Raw genomic sequence first — 22,217 nt, forward strand, 5'->3', positions numbered from 1 at the left:
AGGCATGTTTGCAAATATGGCACATGTATACATGTGGAAATGTTACTTTTCTTCTAATGAAAGACATTCCACTATTATAATGTGTAATGCTCAGCTTTTTGTAGAGAAATATTTAAATGTATTTTATGTTTATACAGGTATTTCACACAGTAATTTGTTCTTCATAATGCAGCCACTATAACTTGATAAGTCATTGCACTATTTAAAAAGTTTTAGTAATATCAAGAATTTAATTTGCTTAAGATTTAGTACATTTCAGAACTTTTGAACTCTTGACAAACTGCATTGGGAAAAGAAGTCTGTTAATAGTGATTTAGTCGCCCCGCCTCATTTCCACCCCTAACAAAGCACTGTTACTTTCATTGGGAATGGTATTTTCTGTTTCATGATGTATTTTCAAATAGAGTTCAGGATCTGCAATTCAGTTCAACACAAGTTTGTTGAGCTTTAAAATGTATTTGAAGTAATATTTAAATAGGCATTTAAAATTTCAAATTAGATGTTAAATTTATGCATAGTAATTTTGCACTGTAAAATAATTCCCTTCTCCCATTCCTTGTCTGCCATTCTGAATATGCTTATTAAAATATTTTTTTAAACATATTTGCCTACATAATGCTGTGTGAATATTTTCATTAGATTAATTCACAAAGTTTTTATTAGCAATTGTTTGAATGATGCATGTTATTGACAATGAAAAAAATTATATATATATATATACACAGTCTGTTTCTTCTATTCCTAGACATATTGCACTATTTTTTCCGTGGTCCCTGGTCCCTTTACCTCATCTTGGGTGATGTATTTTTGTCTTCTTCCCATTCCCCACAAGAGATCCATTCAGTCCCTAGACCTCCATTCACTCTGTTTCTCTTCTGCTGGATTATATAATTTAAAAATAATTTGTTCCCCTATTTTGCAGTGGAGTTCGTATCATATAATGTTTTGCAAAATAAAACTTGTTTTGGCACAATATTTGCTTTGCTATCAATGGATAATTAGGAGTGGACACTTTGAATAACTGAGGGTTGGTGAATTTCCATAGGCAGTAGTTACATGTGTGCTGATGACACTAGGGGTATGTAACTAAATACCCGAGACAGTACGGTTTTCCCAACTATAATGAAAAATGGCAGTGTGGAAAACTATAACATATGAAGAACAGGAATTTCCAAATTTTAACCTTTTATTTTAAAAATGACTTTTTTTCTCTTAAAATGACTTTTTCTGTATCATTTAATTCTACTGATAAAACTTTTATCATAAAAATTAACTCTGTTCTTTAATAACAAGTTCATCCTTTGCAAAATCTTAGTTTTCCACCCATCCATCCATCCATCCATCCATCCACCCACCCACCCAACCAACCACTTACTGTCTGATTTCATGTATCTGAGTATCTGATTAATCTCTGTCTTCTAATAGCAGTTTTCCATAAACTCCTGTTATATACCATTAGTACTGTGGTGATCTTTTGACACCTGTATGGACGTGGAGTTTGGTCCTTTTCTGAATGATTATTTTCAATTTGTTTGTCTTTATACTAGGTTGTATAAAGAAGAATTATTCTAATATAGAATGTATAATGTACTTAAAATGTCATTTTGCTTGCTCTTAATAAGTAATTTGAACACACTTTTAAAGGTTACTCATTCTCTGAAGAATATTGAAGAATTGCTATGTAAACTGGAGCTGAACTCTAATTTTCCTTTATCCAAATTGATGGTGATGGTTTCTTCACATTTAAATGTCAGTCAGTGATGACAAGCTTTCAGTATGTTTCCATATACTCTAATATCTACAAGGTATATCCTATAAGAAGTTTAATGGGGAAAGCAGTGGATTTTCCTGATGCTTTAAGCCACATTAATGTTTATCAGGCCTTCTAAATATTCCAGAACAAAGAGCTGAAAGCCCACAGTGCATTTCCTTATCGCCAACTATAACTCATATCGTTCCTCCATTTCAACCAAAGGATAGTCTAAAATATTACTTTATTCAGAATCCTCCCATTCAAAATTTTTACAGCTTTTTAAATATACCACCTTTTTCCATACCCACTCGTCCAAAGTTGGTCATGTTTCAAGATTTCTTCTCTTCATCCGGCCACTGCTGTATAATCTGCGGCAAGCAAAACCCCTAAACTGGCCATCTGTAAAATAAGGATGATACCAATGTGCCAGTAGGTCTGTTGAGAATATAAATGAGATCACACATAGGTAAAATATTTTGTCCCTAGAGAGTACTGGCTAATGACCAGGTAGGTAGGTAATTATACTCATCTACAATCCCCTATCCAAAAGCCTTGTGGCCAGCAGTAATTCATAAAACACCCATAGCATGTTCTTGAAAGAAACCTATGGCTGAAAATATAGCCACAATAAATTATGTTCAAATGAATTTCAGGTCAGATTTTGTAGCCAAATTAGTTTGGCAAGAAAAAGCTTGGTTTTTAGAGTCCTGTGGATTTCAGAATTGCAAACTTGTAGTGGCTCCCAAATTTTTTCTGGTACTCACTTAGCAGCTGGTCCCAACTGCCTTTACTTTTTACATAACTGCCAAAGAGACAAATTAGCAGGCCTGTACAGCAGCTACAACAGAACCTTGCACACTCTGGGCCTTCTGTAGAGCAACTGGATGCCTGTAAATGAAGCAGGTGAGTGAGGATAGGCTGCCAAAACCCAGATGCTGTCCTGGAATCTCTCCCTCAGTCCTCTTGTCTTACAGAAGGGAAAATCAAAGTCCAAAAATGGAAAAATGATTTGTCCAAGGTTTAACAACTTTAGACAGCTTCTTTGACAAGGTTAGATCCCTGTATCCTTTTCCTTCATGGCACTTAATGGCTTACATGTATTCATGGCTAGAGACATGGGCTTAACCCTTGTCCAGTCAGTCCCCATGGCCAGGGAAGTAGGATACTATTAGCTACCCTTTACCCAACTTGTCATTGCAGTTAGGCAAGTAGGTCTTCATCGTAAGATGGCAGCACCCTTTGGGTTTATTTGGCTACAACAGTTGGGGACGAGGCATTCCCTCAAAAGGAAAATAGGCTAGTCACAAAGACTTAGGCAAATAAGCCTATTGCAAATATTATCTACTGTTAAGTGATTGCTGTTAGAAGCACTGCACTAATTATAAACCAATCTTCACAATGTTATTACCCCCAATTTACAAATAAAACTAAGCTACCTAGAGAAATTGTAAGACTTGCTCGTTCCAATGATCTGGATTTTGTTTCTTTTTCTAAGTCAGGTCTTTGTGTTTAGGGAAGATGTGTGTTGTAGAATAGAAAACATGTTACTTGCAAACAACTTTTCTCCTAGCTTTTTCCCACAACTCTAAATTCTAGAAAAGAGAAATTCCCTCAGTTGGAAAAAATATGTTAATAGGCTCTGAGAATAGCAGGAACGTGAGCTTCATTCTCTAAAAAGACATCAGAGGAATGACTACATGGAGTACAAAACAGGTTGGACTCTAGGCACTGGAACTTCCATTAGTAGAAACTATTACCAGGGCAAAGTTTGCAATTTGTTGTACCATCTGCCTTCAAAGGAAACCTTAGAGTTGGTCACTAAGGAGTTCTGCAGTGACCATCATGGACTGAAGACAAAGAGGGTCCCTCTTTTATCTTGTATGCACAGGCAATTCCCCTGGATCTTCTGTAACTTTAGTGAAGAACTGGGACTGAATTTCCTGGTAGGTGGCAAGATGGGAACTGAGATATAATTTGATTTAGAATAATATGTACTGTGACATTTCACACTCAAACATCATCTACTTTGCTCCTTGTTCTAGGCAGCTCCATGACTTCAGAGAAAAAGGTTTTACAGAAAGGTAAATTTGTATTTTAGGCAAAGACTGTCTCATAAATACCACTGTCCAACAATGAAACTATCCTATGCTTGTTTCACCTTTAAAATGATACTAGGACTCACTTTAAAGGCTTGTTTACAGGATTAAAATGTGTGACTAAGCAAGGTGCGAAGGAAAATATCTGTGGCATGTAAAAATGGCTCAATAAATGTATTTTGACTGTGGTATAGCAGGCACTCTGTTTCATTGCTACACTTCAAATACTACCTTTTTGGAAAACTCTTGGAAACATAAGTTAGTCACCTCAAAAACGTTCCTGTTTTTATGCTCGGGAAGGATCTAGGTTAAGTGAAAGTATACCATTATGTTTTGTAAGTTAAAATGATAATTGGGTTAAAACGTACTGGCTTACCTAAAATGCAGGACAATCAGCATTCTTGTATTGGTAGATCAAAATCAGCTTTAAAAACATTTAGGTTTACAAGCATACGTGCTTAGGTGTTCATTAGGTCATGGAATGGCCATGTGCAGCACTGGACTCTCAGCCCTAACACAGGTGGGCCCTTGGGGAAAAGTTCCGTTCACCTGACAACTCCGGTGAAGATGATTAGTTTCACTGTCAATGTCATGTGGCCATTTTAAGTCTACTTTGTCACTATTACCACCACAGCACTCAGAACCGCCAGTTTGATCCAGAGAGAAGCCGAACTCATAATTCTGACAGATGATTAAAACAGTAAGATATTAAGAAATCCAGGCCAGGCCCAGTGGCTCATGCCTGTAATCCCAGCACTTTGGGAGGCCAAGGTGGGCGAATCACTTGAGGTCAGGAGTTTGAGACCAGCCTGGCCAACACGGCGAAACCCTGTCTCTACTAAAAATACAAAAATTAGCCGGACATGGTGGCACAAGCCTGTAGGCCCTGCTACTTGGGAGGCTGAGGCAAGAGAATCTCTTGAATCCGGAAGGCAGAGGTTGCGGTGAGCCGAGATCAAACCACTGCACTCCAGCCTGGGCGACAGAGCACGACTCTGTCTCAAAAAGGAAAAGAGAATCCAAAGTGATAGTAAGAAGTCTATTCAGCATCATCCTGCAGTGGATTATCAAATTTTTAAATCTTGAGGAAACAGGTGTTTCAAATAATGTTCTGGCAACTATCAGGAACCTGTTTTCAATATAGGCCTCAAGTTTTAAATAAGTATTTAAGGTGGTTTCTTGAAAACAAGCAAATAAAATGCTTCATTAAAAAAAAGTTCCCAAAGTTCAAATGGTCTGAAGACATATTTAGGCAAAAGGAATTAAAAAAAAGGAAGAAACAGCTTTACTTTAAAAAAAGAAACAGACTTCTTACCTGTTAATTCTAATTCCTCAAGCAACTCATATCCCTTTTCTATGAAAGAAGAAACAACTGTACTTTAGGACCTCTTCATTCTCACTAGTACAACAGCAACCTCTATCTGATGCCCTCACCTCCAGTCCTGTCCTTGCGTGATCCCCGCCTGACAGTCATCCATGCAGCATTCCCAGTGATCCTGTCATAGTGCAAATCTGATCTGTAGTTGTTCAGCTTAGTTACTCTGGTAGCCAGTGGGCTAAGTCTGGCTGGCAGATTTTTTATTTCAATGCCTTTGACCAGGTATGCACCCCAAGCCCCACCACTCACTATAGTATTTATTAACTGCATTCATGTGGATTCACGTTTGGCCCTGTGAGATATCTGAATTTTCCAGCCTCTGACCTAACCTACAGTATACAATCCAAATACTGCAGCTGGTGTGATCTTTCTAAAATGCAAAGGAGGTCAGGTTTCTGCCTTGCTATGCTCAAAAAAACAGACCAAAACCTCTGTCTTCATAGAGCTTAAAGTGCTATGGAGATGAAGCAAGGGAGAGAAGAGAACATGTGGTGAGGGCAGGGGCGCCTATTTCAGATAGGCTGGTTAAGGAAGACGCATAGAGATGAGGGCACGTACTATAAGGATTTCAAGGAAACATGCGGTCTAGTCAAGGAGTGGGACAGAGACCCTAGAAGGTGGGAGGGCTGTCCCCACCTATTTTCTCAGTCAAATCCTAGTTGTTTTTCAGGAATCAGCTCAAATGCCATTTTCCAAGGAAACCTTTCCTACCATTCCCAAGTGGAATGAAATTCCTCCTCCCATACATTCATATGCATATCTCAGCTATACTTTCATAATTCTGTCATTTGTGGACGATGTCCTCAAAAATATTCATTGAAAAAAACTATCTGAAGGATAAACAGGCACATATGATAAAGCACTCTTGACGAAACCCCCTTATTGCTTTCTCTAACAACAAGGGATGGTTTTTGGAATGTATTCTTCAGAAAGAAAGGGGTTTTGGAATCAAAGTCCAGGTTTACATTTCTCATGTGAGTGAAGTTGAACAAATTCCTTAGCCTGGCTTAAGCCACCATTTATGCATCAGCAAAGTGCTGGAAGGACCAAATATGAAAAGGCACATTTTAGCCCTAACTTGGTGAAAGCACATAGTTGGCCCTCAGTAAACACTGCTTTTCCTTCCTCTTAAAACTGCTTTCCGTCATTTAGACGCCAAAAACAGGCATTGCCACAAGAGGGCACCTTTAGCACAGCAGGAAAAGCATGGCTGCTTTGCCTCCTCAGATTAAATCAACCACCAGCTCATGCTTAAGTTTTAAATCCACAGTGGGTAAACGTTGAATGAAAAATAACGTTTGACAAGTCTAGAGCGGTGATGAGTTTGGTACTGCCAAGTCTATTACAGACAAAGAGAAATGAGAACCTAGCATGGTGGCAAACAGCAAAGGTGTTTGAAATCAGACTGATTGGGGCTTGAATGTGGGTTCCCTGACCACACTGGGCAAATGTTCCTCTCTGAGCTTCATCTGTAGATGCCAGGCCTCTGCTAGAGAGAGGATGGGTACTGGCTCTAGTGAACTCAGTCTGGCTTGATGGATGGATGAAACAATGGATACATAGGCCCCAAGTGATGAGAACTGTAGGAAAGAACTGAAGGTAACTGGTAACTGCTGACTCCCTGTGGTGGGTACACAATGGTCCCAGCTCTGTGCTTTCTTCTCTCAGCAGTGCCTCATCTATAGAGTTGCCCAATACTGAGAGCCTATGCTTTAAGAAAGCCAAGTGAGACAAGAAGCTATCAAAAAGACTAATTCTAATTTCAACAAATCAGAAAAAATCAGACTTTAAGAGGATTTTTTTAAGTTGATTAAAACACATGTGTTAAGAACAATCTCTTCAACAAAGGTGTTGGGAAAATGAAATATCCACAGGCAAAAGAATAGGACCCTTTATGACATATACAGAAATTAACTCAAAATGTATTCAAGATCTAAATTTAAGACATAAAATTACAAAACTCACATTGGATTTGGCATATCTTGGATATGCCATCAAAAGCTCAGGCAACAAAAGTCAAAGTAAACAGCTGGACTACATAAAAATTTAGAAGTTTGCTGTGCATCAAAGTCAATGGATATAATCAAAGGAGTGAAAAGGTAACCTGTGGAATGAGAGAAAGTATTTGCAAATAATATATGTATCTTGTAAGAGGGCTGGGCACAGCGGCTCACACCTGGAATCCTAGCATTTTGGGAGGCCCAGGCAGGCAGATTGCTTGAGCCCAGCCTAAGCAGCAATGACAAAGCCGTCTCTACACAAAATTAGCTGGGTGCGGTGGTGTGAACCTCTACTCTGCCACCCAGGAGGCTAGGGGGTAGGAGAATTCCTTGAGCCCGGGAAATTGAGGCTGCAGTGAGCTGTGATCATGCCACTGCACTCTAGCCTGGGTGACAGAGTGAGACCCTGTGTTAAAATATATATATATTTAACCCCTTTAGATATATATCTATATCTATATCTATAGAGATGTATAAAGATGTATTTATATACATATGCAGATATCCTATATCTAAAGGGGTTCAATATGTATTTACAATATATACAGAAATCAAAAATGTATTCAAGATCTAAATTTAAGATGTAAAATTACAAAACTCTTAGAAATCAAGAGGAAAGCTGTTAAATATTTAATTCTTTAGAGATACATATCTAAGGGGGTTAAAATCCAGAATATAAAGAATTCTTACAACTCAACAACACCTCAAACATATGAAAAGATGCTCAACATCACTAATCATTAGAAAAATACAAATTAAAACCAGAACGAGATTATCACCTCACATCCATTAGGATGGCTACAATCTGAAAACAGAAAGTAACAAGTGTTGGTGAGGATGGGGAGAAACAGGAACCCTTGTGCACTCTTAGTGGGATTCTAAAATGGTGCAGCCATAATGGAAAACAGTCTGGTGGTTTCTCAAAAACATTAAAAATAGAATTACCATACGATACAGCAATTTCACTTCTGAGTACATACCTAAAAGAAGTGTAAATGGGATCTTGGCTGGGTACGTTGGGCACGCCTGTAATTCCAGCACTTTGGGAGGCCAAGGCGAGTGGATCACCTGAGGTCAGGAGTTCGGGACCAGCCTGACCAACATGGTGAAACCCCATCTCTACTAAAAATACAAAAATCAGGCAGGCATGGGGACACATGCCTATTATCCCAGTTACTCTGGAGGCTGAGGCAGGAGAACAGCTTGAACCCGGGACGCAGAGGTTGCAGTGAGCCGAGATGATGCCATTGCATTCCAGCCTGGGCAACAAGAGTGAAACTCCATCTAAAAAAAGAGTAGGATCTTGAAAAGTATTTGTACACCCATGTTCACAGCAGGATTATTCACAAGAGCCAAGAGGTGGAAGCAACCCAAGTACCTATCAACAAAAGACTGGATCAACAAAATGGTATATATACAACGGAATACTATTCAGCCTTAAAAAGGAAGAAGATTCTGACACGTACTACAACATAAAATAACATCAAGGACATTATGCTATGTGAAATAATCCAGTCACAAAAAGACAAATATGGTAGGACTCCACTTACATAAAATACCTAGAGTAGTCAAATTCATAGAAACATAAAGAATGGCGGTTACCAACCACTAAGGTGAGGGGAAAATGGTGAGTTTCTGTTTAATGGGTATAGAGTTTTAATTCTGCAAGAAAACGTTGTGGAGACTGGTTGAACAACAATGTGAATGTATGTAACACTACTAAACTGTACACTTAAACATGGTGAAGATGGTAAATTTCATGTATATTTTACTACAATCATTTTCTTTAAAAAAGGCTTAATATGCTGCTCCCTCTGACACACATTAATGTGCTTCCACCTCTGTTGGGTCTGCTTGTACCAAAATGTCTCTACTTGATAAGTAAAGCTACTCAGAAGCTTAGATACCTGATTATGCAGTTGACATATCCTGAAAACAGAAAGATTTAGCATTTATTTCCTTCTCATTCACCAGAAGTATGCCACAGACACTGGATATCCAGTCATATGTACTATTTGTGCAAAGCATTTGTATACAAAACAATTATTTTCTACATACGGGATCTCAATCAACAGAATACCAACATCTAAAATATGGGCAGACTTCTGGCTCTGGATTATGCAGATACAAGGGAATTTTAACACTTGTTTTCAAGAAAAAGTATTTATTTTACACCATTACAAAAATATTTAGGCACATAATTTTCATGTTTATGTCACCTGATTTACATACCTCAATTCCTCAGTACCTTTTAACACTAAAATGGTCATTTAGTAAATAGATTCTAAAATTAAAAAATACTGTGACAGGCTAACAACTGTAGATAAAAATCAGTTGATCCATCAGCATGAGAAAGGAAACACTTGTGAAAAAAAACTCTAAAAACATTTTTGTGAGACAATAAATCTAACCAGTAGATTTCTCTTAAAAATGTATTTTCAAAGAACAAAGTTTAAAAAAAAAACAAAAAAAACTACCACACTGTAAACTATCTCCTCATACCATGAAGCAGAATCCTGAAAGTAAGACCTAGAAGATTGGTTTAAAGAACAGTGATGGTGCCAGGGACTCACGATATATGACAACTGAGACAGACCTGGAAGCAGGGGCATCATGGAGCCAAGTGCTTTCAATTCAGAGAGGGGAAAAGGAATGCTGGCCTTTCCAGGAGCCATCGTAAGGTGAAAAACTGAGAAAGATTTAACTAAATTGTCATTCTAAAATGTAATTATCTTCCTTTAAGACAGAAAATAATTTTTCTAGCCAGACATGTGGCACACACCTGTAATCCCAGCAATTTGGGAAGCTGAGACAGAAGGATTACTTGAGGCCAGGAGTTCGAGACCACCCTGGTAACACAGACCCTGTCTTTATTTAAAAAAAAAAAACAAAAAAACGGTTTGATGGGGAGAAAGAAAGAAATGAGCCAGGCATAATGTGACACAGGCCTATGGTCACAGCTACATAGGAGGCTAAGGTAGGAGGATCATCTGAGCCTAGGAGTTTGAGACTGTGGTGAGCTGCTATGATTATACCATTACACCATTACACTCCAGCCTGGCTGGGCAACAGAGCAAGACCCTTCTCAAAAAAAAAAAAAAAAAAAAAAAAAAAGGAGGGGGAAAAGGGAGAAGAAAATAACTTTATTTATTAAAGGAAATGTATCATCACAATATAAAAGCAATTTTGTTCTTTTTAAAAAATAGGTAGAATCACCTGCATCACATAATGGCCACAATTGTGTCCAGTAGGTATTTTTTAAAAAGACAGTGAACAGAAACTGTTACCAAAGGATTCTCGAGGCAATGAGGTACAGGATCATGTTTTTCAGGATGTACCATATTGCCCGGGCCTCTAGCATTTACAGAGCATAAATTAAGAATCCTGTTTTGCCTCGCGTCTCACCATGAAATAATGACATGGTAGCCACATTTGCTGAGTGCCTAATATGTACCAGGCATTGTGCTAAATAGTTTCATATCCATTATCTCATTTATTCTGGATATTTTTCCCTCAAAGAGAGAAAAATCAATTACAGTCTTGTTCATAGAAAGAACCAAAATTATAGTTTTGGAAAAGCAAGACCATGTACAGTAGTGGAGGAGGCCTTAGGCTACTTATAGAATTCTAAGAGCTGTGTTGCTAAGAGCTAGAAGATTAATATGAATTATGAAAGTCATCTCAGATTTTAAAAAAATGCTTTAGCTCTGTGGGGTACCCCTAAAATCAGTGATACTGATAACTATGCAGGCAGCTCTTGTTTACAAAATCACTGACTCCTTTCATCTGTCTCCTTTCTCCCACTCAAGGTCCAGGTTACCATGTCTGGCTAAATAATTACACACTCCTTGAGAGCAAGAACCATGCCTTATCTTTTTTCCAGTGCTTAGCAAAATGCTTGGCATACAACAGCTATTACTAAATCTTTGCTCACTGAAAGAGGCTGTAAAGCAAGGCGGGCCCAAAGTCCTGGGGTGCCATTTCAAACCAATTCAATGTGAAACTCCACTGTCTCTCCGTGAGGATCCTGCATCAGCTTTACTGACCAAAACCCTCCATGGATTCCTGATACAACAGGACTACCGAAAGCATGTAAATGCATTATTTTAAAAAACTAGGTACAAACTGGAGCCTATAAATGACTGATTTATAAAAATCCACAACCACATGGGGCAATTAAAACTCAATGGGACATGTTGGCAATGTGTAGCCAGGCTAACTAGGGTTATTCCAATCCATTTAGCATTGATTAGATTAGAAGCAGATTGGTCAAAGAGGACTTCATTTACATTGAACAGGATCCACTAGTCACAGAACTTGTCTTTTGGAAGACAGCTCATCTGTTTCGATGAGCAAATTAAGGATTTAACTCTGTATTGCCTCTGTTTCTCCCAGGAGGTAGTTAGCAGGACAAAGAATTTCTGCCTAGTAAATATCAACCATGAGGCAAAATCCAGACATTCTGGGAGGTGCCACAGTACCAGGTAAATCACCAGTATAATATACCATGCCTGCAATAATCAAAATACAAACTCCAAAAGACTATTCTGTCTCCAGCGTGCACAGGCTGCTCCATCTTGTATTGCTGGTTAGCAGCTGAAGGAGGCATCCAGGAAGCAGCACACAGACAGGGCAGAAGCTGTAAGTTGCTGTACTGCTCTGGTCAGACAGAAGGTTCCACATAAGCCAGGGCTCCTGAGGCACAGAAGCCTGTCATGGGCATTTAGTGAAGCAATAACTAGGAGTATCAAATACTCCTAAGAGGTGACAGATCTCCTAGGGAACCTGACCCCCAAGAGGCTGTTCAACTCCTGGTGGGGCTCTAGCCCAACACCTGTTAAATACACCCAAAAGCCTTTCATGAAGAAATATTCTATAATGAAAATTATTCAAATTTCCCTCCTTATGTTGCTGCCAGAAGTAACAGAATCACTAAAAACAGCTCTCACTATGCCCTTTCACTGTACCTGGGCAACAGGAAGTGTTGGCAACATTTACAGCCAGAAGGGCATTATCAACTGTCAGCCTGGAAGTGAGATAAGGTTCCAGGACAGGGTAACCTGTCACTCTTGCTGATTTGCAAAGTATGCTCCTCTCTGACACCAAATTTAATCAACTGCTTGCTTTTTTGAAAGAGCTCAAGTGAACTCAGCTAGCATCTACTTCCTTACTCCCTCAGAGGGGATGGGCAGTTAATCAAATGGCAGTATAGTTCAATAAAAAGGACATGAGTTTGAGGTATTAGCAAGTCACCTTTCTCTAAGTTTTGTTTTCTCATTGGTAAAATAGGGAGAGTAAGACCCATCTGACACAAGATAATGTCCTTTACTCCCAGCAGAATTTTCTCAGATCAGAAGATGCTAGAAAAAAGTGAGTCTAAGGCTCTTAATGGAGCTTGTAACTTGGGAGCTAGCCACAGGCATAATTCTAGGAACACAGCACCACGAGCCAGGCTTTAATAAAGACAAACCAAAGAGAAAGAAAGGAATATGAAAATGATCTCAATATAAATTTTCAAATAAAAAAAAATGAAAACCCTAATTGTTTAGGTCAACAGAGTCCAGTGGATTCCAAACCCAATGAAATAGACGCTAGTGTGTGCCTTAGTACAAAGGTGCCTAATCTCTTGCACACTGCACAACTGGCCTGAGCAAACACACTAATCCCAAAAGTCAGTGGCTATCTCTAAGTCAAGCCACAGGATTATATTTGAGTTAACACCTCCACCCTCCAGATTACCCCAAGAGGCAATTTAGGCAACTCCCATTCACAGCTGCTCTACCCAAAATGCAGCATTGGTTTTTAGAGAAGTTGGCAAGCTCAGTAAGTCAGCCAAGGGGCCTATGATGTAGGTGGGAATGTTGAAAGGAGGGAAGTTTGCTCATTGCTCACTGTTATTTAAGGTGATAGCACTCTAACACTGAAACTGACAGAGAAAAACCATTCCAAGATGTCTAACCAGCCTTTCCCCTCAAACCAATAGATTCAGAAATGTGGGCCCTCATCATATTGATACAAAGAGCAACCAAACCCAAAGGAAGGAGGCATGGGAAAATAGACTTACCTATATGACATTCTCACTTGGAGAGGGAGTCAGTGCTGAGCTACATTGGTTTATAAAATGCAGCTCTTTACTTGTACCTCATCTCACATTGCATTTGGACTCACGCTGTTGCAGGGTAGGTAGGCAGGTATTTTTAATCCAATTTCCAGATTTGCAGCTTTTGAGTGCTACAACAACTTACTCCTAGTGACATCTTCTGAATCGATTAACAGAGCTAAATTCTCAATCTTACCTCAGTCACTATGGCAGGAGTGAGATGTTTGAACTACCTACACAAACATCTCTGTATCCCCAGCCTTTAGCACAATGCCTGGCACATACGCTTACAACATTTTAGTTGAATCAATAAATCAAACAGATGAATAAATGAGTAAAAGGCCTACTTCCTCATACCCTTCATTCTCCCCTTTCTACACAACAAAAAAAGAACATATTTTCAAGGAATGCACTCTGCTCATCCCATGAATGGCAGGGAAGCCAACACAGGTGGCAATACGCTTCAAAGTCCCACATATTTTTATAGTGCCAAAGTTGTTCTCTTTGGCAAATGCAATGATGACATGATGAAGACAATGCAATCATAAGAAATAAGATTCAAAGAAGAGAAATTTCACATATTTGTCTGCATTTCCAGCAGAGGAAAGGCTAAACTGCCTCCAGATGCAGCAACAATTTGAATGAGGAAGCTCCAGTTGGACAACATTATATATGCAGCTCTCAGGGACACCTGGATATCAAATTATGAAATAAAATACTTTCAAAACACTGATGTTTCACCATCGGCATAGAAGAAAAATAAATTAAAAAGCCCAGTACATTTTCCAGTCTGATATAAATTAATTCAAACAACGTATTTAAAATAGTCAATTATAAGTTTCTCTCATCATAAAATTTTAAAAGGCAGCAATCAATCCTTAGATTGTACAAGTGCAAAGGAATGGTATTTCCTCCATAATCAAGACACCTCAGTGTCTGTGTAGGAATTGCCAGTGTTCCGAGTTGATTAAAACTTAGGCCTACGTAGATGAAGCAATCCTCTGGTCACACAGCTCCTTTCCCCTTAACGTCCAGCTTGTTACTAGCCTCTGACTGTTTGCTCAGCTGCTCTTCAGTGAAAGTGATATAGGAATACACCAGGCTCCCAGCAATGCTGCAAAACAGAAAACCACCATTAGAGATGGAGGAAGAGAGGGTTTTAGGGTAAACACTCTATCTGGTTAAAAAAAAAAAAAACTTACACCAAAAAATTAGATAAGGGTAAAATTTCACAGTGGGGAATTGTACAATTCATACAATGGAATACTATGCATCTATTAAAATGGTATAAAATAAAAACAGGTATTGACATATTAGATTTTATGAGACATCTTAAATTTTTAAGAGAAAATATCTCATAAAACATCAAGCATTGTCTAATCCCATTTTATTTAAATGAACATGAGTATGTACATCAATACACACTGGAATAGACAAAAGTCTGTAAGGAACACACCAAGAATATTAACAGTGGTTACAGCTGGATGCTAACATTACAGGTAAATTTTTACTTGCATTTTTGCATTTTGAAAAACAGGCATTAAGAGGAACCATCCCAAATTTGTAAGTTAAATATGCAGACCCTAGGAGATTCACAGAGCTGATTTTTCTCTGACTAAAAGCAAGTTCACAGTGGGGGACTTATCATCTGAGCCATCAGCCTATGACAGATGGTTTGCTGGTACCCCTCACTTATCCATCACACCTACCACAGGAGGGTTCACTCTTTGGTGACTGATTACTCAGTCCATTCTCTGTGGGGACTTCAAACTCACCTAGGATACACAGCCTCCTGTCCTACTCACTAAGTGGAAAGTAGGCTGGAGGAGCTCACAGATCCAATCACTCCTGGCCTGCGCTTCCACTGAAACTGCCACCCAAGACTCTCTTGGTTTCCAGCCAGCTGGGTGCCTGACCTGGGCTCAAATTCTTCTGCCCTGGGTTTAGCACTAATCTGTTGTCTGACCACTTGACTCATGAACTTGCTGCTTATTTGAAATTAGTTCTGTTCTCCTCTGGGCTTTGACATCAGCCCCAGACCAGTGCAGAAAGGTAAGAGATGCCGAGCTCTTGTTCCTACTAGGAAGAAAGCGGGATCAGGCACTGGCGCTTGTTCTTCACTGCACATGCTCACATAGTATTAGCCATTGTCTGAGACCCCAATCAACCCAAAATAAAGCCTTTTCCAATCTAACCTTCCCAACCAGATTCTTCTTTTTCCTCATCTGCACCTCACAGCACTTAAGAGCAAACAAATTATTAACGTCTACATGTTAAGCATTTCATATACATTTCCTGTTTTTGCAGTATTCCTGCAAGGTACAATATCCCTCCAAGGTGTCCATTTTATAGATGAGGAAAGTCCCAGAGTCATATGGTACCTTGCTCAGGGTCACAAAGCATCCTAATGATGGACCAGAATAAAACCCAGGTCAGTCTTTCTCCACTCCAACTGCTGCCTCCCTTATGACCCCTGCGCCAATGGATATTAGTTATACATCCTCATTTTGTCCTTATCATCTTGTTAATTTCCCATGGCCTTATTCTTTTAGCTGTACAGAGTCTCTGGCAATTGGCCTGGCACCTTTTAGCAACACAATAGGTAACTGCTGAACTGAGTATCCCCTATCACCCCACTAAGAAAGGGGCCTCATGAACCGAGTAAGACCAGATAATTCTTATGCCAATGTTCATAGAGCTTCATCTTTTCCTTCATCTAGCAGCTTTTTCCCATTTAATTTTTTTTGGAATTTGATGACTCTCCTAGAGGTTCACATGTATGTCCATTCACATGACAGTCAATTTCCCTTTGCCTCCAAACCCGCCCCAAAACAAAGTAGAAGGGCTGCCTCTCCTTTCTTTCATCCTGCCTTCCTCTAGCTTCCCCTTCCCAGAACAACCTAAAAAACAAAAATGCTTTCTTATTTTTCCTGTTAAGACAATCTTTGTTAAGACGACCTTTGATGTTCATATTAAGCCTATTTAAACTGGTTAGGAATACCGGGGAAGCACAGGATAGAAGAAGACAAAGAATGTCCTAGAATTTATTCCAGGCATAGCCCTAATGATAATGTCAGACCCTATACTCCCAGCATAGTTAATGTATTGAAAAAACACTGACTACAGTTAGGTCTTGGTTCAAATCCTGAATATACTATAGGTTGAGTATCTCTTATCTAAAATGCTTGGAATCAGAAGTGTTTCTGATTTCAAATTTTGGAATATCTGCATTATATTTACCAGCCAAGCATCCAAATCCCAAATCTGAAATATTCCAACAAGCATTTCCTTGGAGCGTCTGTCAGCATTCAAAAATTCCAGATTTTGGAGCATTCTGGATTTTAGATGTCCAACCTGCACTAGCTATGTGACCCTGGGCAAGTTAATGTCTCTGAGATTCCATTTCTGTATTAATCAAATAAGAATAATGTTATCTATCTAAGCTTGTCTATGGATTAAATAGATTACATAAATAATCTTCTCTTCATTCTCTTCTCCCCTCCCTTCCCTGTCAGCCGACACTCACAGACCAGAGGGGAGATATACTGCTGACAAAAGGTAAGCTGCTATAATAATAAACATCATACTCCATTTAAACTGATACAAAAATACCATAAATGGTGGCTTATAAACAACAGAAATTTATTTCTCACAGTCCTAGAGGCTGGGGAGTCCAAGATCAAGACAGATTTAATGTCTAGAGAGGGCTCTCTTTCTGGTTCATAAACAGTACCGTCTCATCATGCTCTGGGATCTCTTACATAAGGGCACTAATCTCATCCATGAGGGTGCCAACTCCATGACCTAATCATCTCCCAAAGCCCTACCTCCTAAGACCATCACTTTGGGAGTTGAGAGCTCAACATATGAATTTTGGAGGAATACAAACATTCAGACCATAGAGCAAGGAGACATAACATTATGAAAGAGGGGGCACACTACTGCCACAAGGTTGTAACTTGAGGCAACAATAAAATATTTTTAATTTCATCTTTATTACTGACTTGATCATTATCAAATATAAATATTCAGAAAGGGCAATTCATGAACCACCTGAAGAGAACGGGAATATTCATCAACGAGATTACTATGCATTATATAGTGATGAACAAATGCTTTGGAAAGGAACTATAAGTTGCTCTCTAGCAGCTTTGGGGAAGGGGGAAATTGGGGGGAAGAGAAAGGGAAAATGAAGAAAAGCCCAGATTTGAAGTGGTGAAGGGTTACATCTGAATTTTTACACATCATTTCCAAATGATTCTAAATCAGGATCTTCTACTACTTCAAACAGAGACCCTTTCACTAATCTATTGGCCTCATAAATATTCACATTAAAGCTGATATCTTCTGGTACTCTGAAATTGGTGTTAATATATTAGATCATCCTAAATATTCATTTTTTAAAAGAAGAACCCCTGGTATTAGAACTGGTCAACAAACTTTTTCTTTTAAAAAGTTAAAACATGCATATTAAAACTAAGGTACAAACATTATGCAAGCTTAGGTTTATGCCTTTTAAAAATTTTTCAAGCAATTTTTCATCTGCCTAACCTTCAAACCATAGCACTACCAGCTCTTTTTTTTTGAGACAGAGTCTCACTCTGTTGCCAGGCTGGAGTGCAGTGGCACAGCCTCGGCTCACTGCAACCTCCACCTCCTGGGTTCAAGCGATTCTCCTGCCTCAGCCTTCTGAATAGCTGGGACTACAGGTGCATGCCATCACGCCCAGCTAATTTTATATTTTTAGTAGAGACAGGGTTTCACCATGTTGGCCAGGATGGTCTCCATCTCTTGACCTTCTGATTCACCCACCTTGGCCTCTCAAAGTGGCACTGCCAACTCTTAATTCACAGAGACCTGCTGTGGCAGACACAGCTGGGAGACAACCAGAAGAAAAAGACAAAGCTACAGTTCCTGAGACAGGGACCTTGTTAGAATACTGCAAATCTGACTGGAATGTACCAAACTGCTTCCAATCTATCGACTCTACTAAATCTACTTCATCTGCTCTGATCCACTTTTGATCTTCAAAAGCAATGCAAACACAGCCTACTTCTCCTAAACTTACAGTCATGGACATATTCATTAGCCCCCAACAATTACAGATATCCATTCCAAAAATACAGACTACAAATACTTGCTTTTTTTTTTTTTGGAGCTTCAACAACTTTATTGGCCAAATGCTTCTTCCCATGTTTACAACTTAAAGCATGAGCCTGCTCACTGGCTCCTCCTTCTAAGGCCCTAAGTGGGCAGTGAACTTTAGTACAAGCCTGCAATGGGGTGGGGGGTAATGAGTGAGTTAGAAACCTGCTGATGCTCCACAATTAGACAGCAAGACAGAAAATCTTCTACTTCTTATTGTCAAAAACTGCAGAAAGACACATATAAGGTGGAGACAGGACCCAGAGTGCATCTCTACCACTGGTCTCAGTTTCTGGTGCCTCCAACGGAGTATACCTTTGTCTTCTTGCTTCAGGGATTGGGTGATGCTACGTCAGCCTATGCATTTTGCAGAAGTACATAGGGCCAAAATTGGCCGTGAGGTTTGGTATTACCAGCTCTCCAACGCAAGAAGCTGCACTTGCAGCAGAGGCAACATCTGTCGCTCCTTCTTCCTTGACCGCTTAAAGATGTTGTTCTCCTCCTCATGAAGGGAGTGGCGGTCTGTGGTACAGGGCACATCCACGAGCACCCGGTCAAAGGTGTCCCCCTATAGTTCTCCTCATTTCCTGCCATCCCATGAGGTAACTCGAACTTGATTTCCATCCCTGATCTCTTGAGGCACATAGCTGTGAAGGATCTTCTGTAGTCTGGCTATTCGGGAAGTGGAGAGAGCACTGGCAGCAAGATTGCGGCAACAGCCAGTCTGAAGCAACGCTAGCATCTTTCCCCCAGGAGCTGCACATAGGTCAAGCACGATGTCCCTGGGCTGCAGGCCAAGCGCCAGGACAGGCAGCAAGGAGGCAGCATCCATCAGGTAGTAGTCCATGACACCCAGGTTGCCAGGTCTGGCAGGAGGGAAGCGACTGACATCCCCTTTGGCAAAAGTGAAGCATCGAAGGTTTGGACTGCAGGCCCAAGAAGGAGGGGATGGGGCTGCAGATTGGCTACCCTCAGACTGCAGTTCCCAGTGGGAGATGGCTTCATTCACAAAGTCCTTGGCATTCAGCTGCTCCAACTTAGCACTCACATGATCCCAGGCAGCAAAGTTATTGACCAGTGCACCATACTTCTGCTCTGAGAGGAGACTGACACGGATTGATGGCCAAAGATCTCCAAACTGCACACTGTAAGCCATGTCAAAATTCTGCAGAGCCAGTCGAACGGCAGGGAATTTGGGCTCTGTGGCAGCCCATTTCTTCTTATGTCGATGTCTCCGCGGGACCGTCGCGAAGTCCACACGCTTCAGCAGCTCCCGGACGCCCCTCAGTGTCAGCGCAGCCACGTCGGCGTGCGCTGCTGATAATCACAAATACTTTCAATATAGCAACCTCATGGCCAGGGAACAAGAGTCCTAATAGTCCAGGCTATTTCCATCACATCTCATCACTGACATGTTTGTTCATGTGTCTAGGCAGGTAGCTCTGCCTCCCAGATTAGACCCTGACTTCTGTATGTCAAATAAACCAATCTACATCAAAACTTATGAACCAAGAGTTTGACTTGTACTGCTATTTCCTAACAAACAAAATTCCTGCCAAATAATTGAAACCAGGTTTCTGGGTACATTCTTCCTACAATGACCAAGGACACCCATCTTCACTCCCCATAGAGCAACTCTTAGGAAGCCTTTTCCCATCTTCTTCCTCACTAGCCAAATACAGCAGAGCTGTACTGCCTCTGTATCTACTATCTTTCAAAACTTTCCAATCTGAATGGAGAGAAACACAAAGGTGTCATAGTGTTGAATAAAGAGAATCTAACTTGCACTCTGCCACTTACAAAGCTCTATGATGTGGGGCAAGTTATTTAGCTCCTCAGAGCTTCAGTTCCCTCATACCTGTGAAATGGAGACTATAATACCATTCTTATAGGATTGAAGTAGAAATTACATTACATAATTTAATTATATGACAGTATGTTATATATAATATTAACATGTTGTTATAGATGTTATATGTTATTATATGTTACATTATGTTATATGTATATTAGCATATTATGTTAAATTATATACTTAAATTATATGAGACAACAGTTCATTTCACAATGTTAAGTAGCATGCAGTGGCCACCCAACAGGGATAAAACAGCAGTAAAAGTCAAACTCTTGGTCAAAATGCTAAGCCACACCAGGGGCTGATATCAATTAACAGTAAAAAGATGAAAGGGGTTTTGGCAATTGTTGCTTCTCTTCATCCTCATGGCTGCAATACCCCATTTGCCCAGAAAATCAAGGAGTCCAAAGTACAACAAGATGTTCCTGTTTTTTGATCATCCCAACTAGGTCTTAATTGTATGGCAAGTAAGTAAGTTTTGACCCAACCTCTACCATCTGCAGTCTATTAGTGTCTCTTGGAATGTCTTCCTAATTGGGCACTCATTCTTCCTGTTATGAGACATTTGAGAGGCACCTCGCACTCGGTTACTAACCTACTTTTCCAGAGTTACCCCTGTGAAATCTCTCTTAATCTAACCACACTGGAGAGCCTACTGGCCACTCTCCCCAGTCCTCATCCAACACCTGCATTTCCACCTTCATGCTTTTGTTTGGTCAGGGTAAATTCCCTTGAGACGGTAACATCTGAGCAAAATCTTATAGGCATAAGATTTTGTAAGAGTTAGCCATACAAATAATCTGGCAGTATATTCCAGGCAGGGAAAATACTCAATCCAAAAGTCCTAAAGAGGAAGCATGCCAAATATCCTAGAGGAACAGCAAGGAGGTCTATACACATGAAGTAGAGTAAGGGAGAAGAAGAGAAGCAGTGGCTAAAGTTGGAGAAGTAAATGGGCTAGATCTAGTGGGGCCTTGTAAGGACTTTGGAACTTCAATAGTCATGGGTGGGGAGTATGGGAGCATTAAAAGAATGATATATTCAGACTTACCTTTTACAAAGAATGCACTGCCTACTCTGTTGAGAACGGATGGCAAGAGAGGGAGGTGGATGAGTCAAACCAGGCATAAAAGCGTTTAAGACTAGGGCAATAATCTAGGCATGCTGGTAGCTTAGATGAAGATGAAAGCAATGCTAATAGTGAGAAGAGATCTTCTGTTGGATAGTTTCTGAAGGTAAAGCCCATAAAATTTGCTAACACACTGGATATTAGATATGAGACAGAAAGGTCAAAGACAACACCAAGATTTTTAAGTGGAGTAGCTAGAAGGATGGGGGCTCCATCAACTAAGATGATAGAGACTATGGGTAGTGCAGACTTTGAAAGAAATAAGAAGAGTTCAGTTTAAGACATGTCAGCAGGAGATGTCATGTGGTCTGCTAGCTAGCAAGTCTGACTAGAGAACAGAGGTCTGGCCCAAACAGAAATTTGATCATTTTTAGGCACGTAAACAATATTTAAAACCATAGGATTCAAAATTCAAGAACTGCAAAAGATCTTTCACACAATACAAGTAACCCCCTTCACTGATGAAGACATGTAAGGTCTAAAGAAAGGTAGCAACATGTCTGAGGTCAGGCACACATCAAACAATTGTTTGTTATTCTTGTTTAGCCCTGTATTTAGAGAACATTGCACTGGCAACTAGCATAATAATTAGAGTGCTTTCAAGGCTAAATAAAGGGAGTTCAACTTCTAGAAAAAATTCCCCAAATACTCTGCATGGAATATAGAAGGATTTTCTCTCCCCACAACCTTTTTTTTTTTTTAGGCCAGAATGCAGTGCAATCACAGCTCACTGCAGCCTTGGCCTCCTCCTAAGTGATCCT

The 22,217-nt window shown here is 39.8% G+C and overlaps 2 protein-coding genes across 2 annotated transcripts in view; both read right to left on the reverse strand.

Moving 5' to 3' along the window:
- Positions 1 to 7,834: 7,834 nt before the first annotated feature.
- The window catches only part of SLC35D1 (solute carrier family 35 member D1), a 72,352-nt gene continuing 57,969 nt past the window's right edge, over positions 7,835 to 22,217 (reverse strand). Inside the window, exon 12 of the mRNA XM_012442478.2 lies at positions 7,835 to 14,441. Coding sequence (XP_012297901.1) covers positions 14,333 to 14,441 — 109 coding nt within the window. The 3' untranslated portion in view covers positions 7,835 to 14,332. The remainder of the gene's footprint in view (positions 14,442 to 22,217) is intronic.
- On the reverse strand, positions 18,852 to 20,392 carry LOC135273413 (5-methylcytosine rRNA methyltransferase NSUN4-like). Its single transcript, XM_064372493.1, has one exon. The coding sequence runs from the start codon at positions 19,626 to 19,628 to the stop codon at positions 19,053 to 19,055; it is 576 nt and encodes a 191-aa protein (XP_064228563.1). The 5' UTR covers positions 19,629 to 20,392; the 3' UTR covers positions 18,852 to 19,052.

Source organism: Aotus nancymaae, unplaced genomic scaffold (genome assembly GCF_030222135.1).
Source record: "Aotus nancymaae isolate 86718 unplaced genomic scaffold, 86718_ANA_hifiasm-v0.15.2.pri h1tg000007l, whole genome shotgun sequence".
Taxonomy (NCBI): domain Eukaryota; kingdom Metazoa; phylum Chordata; class Mammalia; order Primates; family Aotidae; genus Aotus; species Aotus nancymaae.

Bases quoted from the DNA above. Each gene is read 5' to 3' on its own strand.
- LOC135273413 (XM_064372493.1), bottom strand. From the start codon at position 19,628: ATGGCTTACAGTGTGCAGTTTGGAGATCTTTGGCCATCAATCCGTGTC.